Below are 4,539 nucleotides of genomic sequence, written 5' to 3'. Positions count from 1 at the left end.
GGGGTCCCCGCAGGTGGCGTGCGCGCGTGCAGGGAGCCACGCTCCGGTGAGTCAGCATGCTCACCCGAGCCAGTGCCGAGCGCGCTCCACCATGCGTGCACACGCGCACCTGCTCACGCACGCACACGCACACGCACACACTTCCAAGGGGCGGCTTTTGGTGTAGACGACTCTGCCCCCTAGCGGCGGGCTGCGGCAGCGCGAGGGGCTCCCAGGACTCCCGCCCGTGGTGGTGGGGGTGAAAGGGGACAGGAATGGGGACCAAGGTCCTCGCGATGCTGGGTCTGAGGAGGAGAAAAGCCCCGGACCAGGCTCGGGGCGGAAGACCGCCGGGGACCTCGAAGCCTCGGCTCCCCGGCCCTCCTCTCCAGCTTTCGGGGTTCGGCCTCCGGGATCTCTGGTATCAGGCCCGTGAACAGGTTACCGTACTTGGCCTACTTTGTGTAGGAGATGATGGCACTGCTCATTCGATCGTAACATCTCACCCACTGGGGCCGCTGGAATCTGTGGCCTGTGCTCTGGAACCCCTTCACCTGGGGGGCCAGAGTTACCACAGGACAGCAACAATTGAGCAACTCCTATCTGGTTTCATCTCAAAATACTTTTACTGATATGTGGTTCCCGTATCATACCTGAACAATTCAATCGTTTTTAGCCTATTCGCAGTTGTGCAACCATCACCACTATCAGTACCTTTATCACTCTCAGAGAAACCCTGTGGCTCTCAGCCTCATTTCCCCTTCCCCCCTTCCCTGTCATCTTTCTGTCCATAGATTTACCTTGGCTGATTGTGCGTGTCTTTGGAAAAATACCTATTCAGAGCCTTGCTGGTTTCTACTTGGGCTACCTGTCTTTTATTATTGAGTTGTAAGGGCTCTTTATATATTCCATCTACAAGTCAATCATCAGCTGCGAGATTTGTGGCTAAGTTCTCCTCTTCTGTGGGTTGCATCGTTACTTAGTGGCTTCTTTCCTCCCTCCCTGCCTCCTCTGCCCCCCCCCGTTTCTTTCTTTCTTTCTTTCTTTCTTTCTTTCTTTCTTTCTTTTTTTTTTTTGTGGCACCGGGGATCAAACTCAGGACCTTGCGCTTGCAAGGCAGGTGCGGTACCATTGAGCTACATCCCAGCCCATACTTACTGGTATTCTCTGTCATTTGTGCTTTTGGGTATCATATCTGAGAAATCATGGTCTCATCCAGTGTCATGAAGGGTTACACCCACTTTCTTCAGAGAGTTTTACATTTTCAGCCCCTACCTATAGGTCACGATCCAATTTTTGGACACAGGATGAGGTAGAGCATAGATCCGACTACGTTCTTCCTTCCGTGGCTGCTCATTTGCCCCCCCCCGCCCCCGAGCTGTTTGTTAAGGAGTGGATCCTCCCTCCTGTTCCTGGGTCTTGGCAGAATCAGCTGACCATAGACATGTGGGTTTCTTCTTGGACTCACTGAAGTATGTCTGTCCTGTCACTCTGGGGCAAGTTTGGAAGCAAGAATCATTGAGTCTTTCAGCTATTCTTTTTCAAGTTGTTTTGACTCTTCGGGTTTCAAGCACTTCCATATGAATTTCAGCCAGCATAAGCTCATCCATTTCTGTAAAATGTTGGGTAGATTTTGACAGAGATTGAACTGAATTTGTTGATCAAGTGAGGGAGTACTGCCATCCTAACAGTAGTATGTGTTTTGATCCATGGATATGGGATTTCTTTTCATTTAGGTAGATCTTCTTTCATAACTTTCAACAGTATATTGTTACCTAGGAATTTTTTTTGCTACCGGAGCTTGAACTCAGGACCTTGCACTTGTGAGGCAGGCAGGGTGCCACTGAGCTAAATCCCTGGCCCAATGATATATTGACTCTATCTTGGCCTTCTTTTAAAAGATTTATTTCTAAGTGTTTTATTTTTGTTTTTATTTTGAGGCAGAGTTCCTCTGTGCAGTCCAGGATAGTCTTGAATTCACTATGTAACCCAGGCTGGCCTCAAACTCATGGCAATCTTCCTGCCTCAGCCTCCCAAGGGCTGGGATCACAGGTATGCGCCACCACACCTGGCAAGGAGGAGGTAGGTGTAATGATATGTGCTTTTGGTTGTTGTTTTGTTTTGTTTTTGAGATAGGGTCTTGCTATGTAGCTCAGGCTAGCCTTGAACTTGAGGTGATCCTCTTGCCTCAGCCTCCCAAGTGCTGGGATTACAGGTGTGCACCGCCATGCCTGGCTGTATGTCTTCTTAATTTCATTTGGTTGTTCACTGCTTAGCTATGCAATTGATCTTGTAACCTGTAACTTGGCCAAACTTGTTTATTATCTTGACTAGGCTTTCTTATGTACACCTTAGGGCTTTCTGTATACAAGATTGTACCATCTGCAAATACAGAGTTTTGTGTCTCCCTTTGAAGCCTGGATGTATTTTATTGTTGTTGTTGTTATTATTGGTACCAGGACTTGAATTCAGGACGTTGAACTTGCGAGGCAGGAGGCGGCGCCACTGAGCTAAATCTCGGGCCCGCGTTGTATTATTTATTTGCTTGCCTTTAGCCTAATTTTGTGGCTCTGGCCAGGGATTTGGCTCAGTGGTGCTGCCGCCTGCCTCGCAAGCTCAATTTCCTGAGTTCGATCCCTGGTACCAAAAAACCAAACCAAACCAAACCAAAACAAATATTGTGGCTCTTCTGCCAGTGGCCGCCGTGCTGTGACACACGGGCTCTGCAGCTATGTCATGGCTGTTGTGTAGACCTCACTGCCAGGGGAGTGGGCGAGGGGCTGGAAGCAGAGAGGCAGAGCTCTGCAGGGGCTGGGGGTGCAGGGGAGAGAGGAGCCTGCAAGGAAGGGGAGACTGGCGAGTCCTCCCTTCCTAGCTTCCATGCAGGGTGTCCGTGATAGCAGGTAGAGTGCCGAGGCAGCAGCCCAAACCCTTCCTCTCCGAGCAGCGCCACCTGGCCGCGGGTCTGATTGCTTCATTCAAAACTGTCAGGTCCTAACCTCCTTGACCTGTGTACACTACCTTCCGTGGGAGAAGGGTTAGTTAGAGGCTATGAGATCAGGGTGGCCCTCGGAGAGAAGGGGAGAGGCAGTAGCAGAGGAGATGGACACAGAGACTGGAGCGGTGGGGCCACCAGCTGGGGGACGCCTGGAGCCCCAGGAGCTGGGAGAGGCAGGGAAAATGCTCCCTGGGAACCTTGGCGGGGAGTGCCACCCTGCCCATGCCTTGCCTGCAGACTTCCAGCCTCCAGACTGTGAGAGAGCAATGAATTTTGTTTTTTTTCTGTTAGTAGGAAGTGAACCCAGGGCCTTCACGCCGAGCTACATCCCTAGCCCCCACCCTTTTCACATTGTCAATTATACATTTTGATCCTTATTTACACTTTTAGTTTTTCATACCAGAGAAACTCTTCAGTATTCCCCTCTCTTTTTTAAACTTTTAATTTTGAGACAGGGTCTTGCTAAATTGCTTAGTTGCTCAGGCTGGGCTGGAACTTATCATTCTCCTGCCTTAGCGTCCCAGAGTGCCAAGATTACAGGCATGCCCGTGCCTGCCATGCCTGGCTCATGCTACTTAAACCACCAAATTTGTACCTTCCTGTACTTCATTTCCAGATGCAGGAAAGTGACACAAAAACCCCGTGTGAAGGTAGTACGCTCTGGGCTGTGCTAACATGTGCAAGTTCACCTATACACAGCCCCTGCCTTTTTGCTGGCCACTTACTCCCGTGCGGCTGTGCCCTGGTCCTTCTCACTGTGCACGGGGGCAGCCCCTCTGAGTCTTGCTTCTGTGGGCACCACCTTCTGTCCCTCTAGTGTGGGAGTGGGTCAGTCCCCTTGCCTCCAGGGGCTTATGGGTGTCATATCAAGGGGTTTCGGGGTCCCGGGCCCTGTCCGCACGCTGTCTCAGGTAGAGTGGACCCAAGCACTGTTCTGGGGAAAGCGTCTGTGGCTTCGGCACTGTGGCCTGGAGCCAGACAGCTGATGTATCCTGGCAGAGATGGTTTTCTGGGCTTCTGGCTGTACCCCAGCCAGAGGGTCTCAGCAGGGATGGTAGCTGTGGGGGCAGTCACCATGGGGTGAGGGACAATAGCTTCCAAGGGGTCTCTCTAATGGAGGGGCCTCTATTCTGAGGCGGCACCCTGCCAGCTGCTAAGCACCTGTTGGTATGGGTCCTGTCAAGTTGTCCCGGGCAATGCCTCCCAAACCTGGGACCCCACCTTCAAGGCCCTCTCCAGCTTCCTCCCAAGGGGCCCTGTGCAAAGACCCTTGTTTCAGAACTTTGAGGGTACCCCCACAGGTCCCCTGAACTCCCTCCTTGTCATCAAGCAGCCCTGGGCCACGCGTCTGCAGGGCTTCTGAAAACTGGCAGACTCTGGGCAGCCTGCCTGGGTGCTGCCCATCTTCTGGCCCGGTCGTAGTCATTCCCTAGGAGAAAGCAGTGTCCTTGATGGCATGACTGCCTGGGTGGTGAGGCTCACCTGAAATCCCAGAACTCTGGGAGGCTGAGGCAGGAGTATTGAAAGTTCCAGTCCAGCCGGGGCTGTTTACTGAGAACTTG

At 52.1% G+C, this 4,539-nt stretch overlaps 1 protein-coding gene across 1 annotated transcript in view; it reads right to left on the bottom strand.

Moving 5' to 3' along the window:
- The window catches only part of Dusp9 (dual specificity phosphatase 9), a 44,371-nt gene that overhangs the window by 32,610 nt on the left and 7,222 nt on the right, over positions 1–4,539 (bottom strand). The window contains exon 3 of the mRNA XM_010628050.2: positions 142–397. Coding sequence (XP_010626352.1) covers positions 142–397 — 256 coding nt within the window. The remainder of the gene's footprint in view (positions 1–141; positions 398–4,539) is intronic.

Source organism: Fukomys damarensis, unplaced genomic scaffold, assembly GCF_012274545.1.
Source record: "Fukomys damarensis isolate Sample0158 unplaced genomic scaffold, DMR_v1.0_HiC HiC_scaffold_39, whole genome shotgun sequence".
Taxonomy (NCBI): Eukaryota; Metazoa; Chordata; class Mammalia; order Rodentia; family Bathyergidae; genus Fukomys; species Fukomys damarensis.
This window is presented reverse-complemented; position numbering and strand designations above follow the sequence as displayed.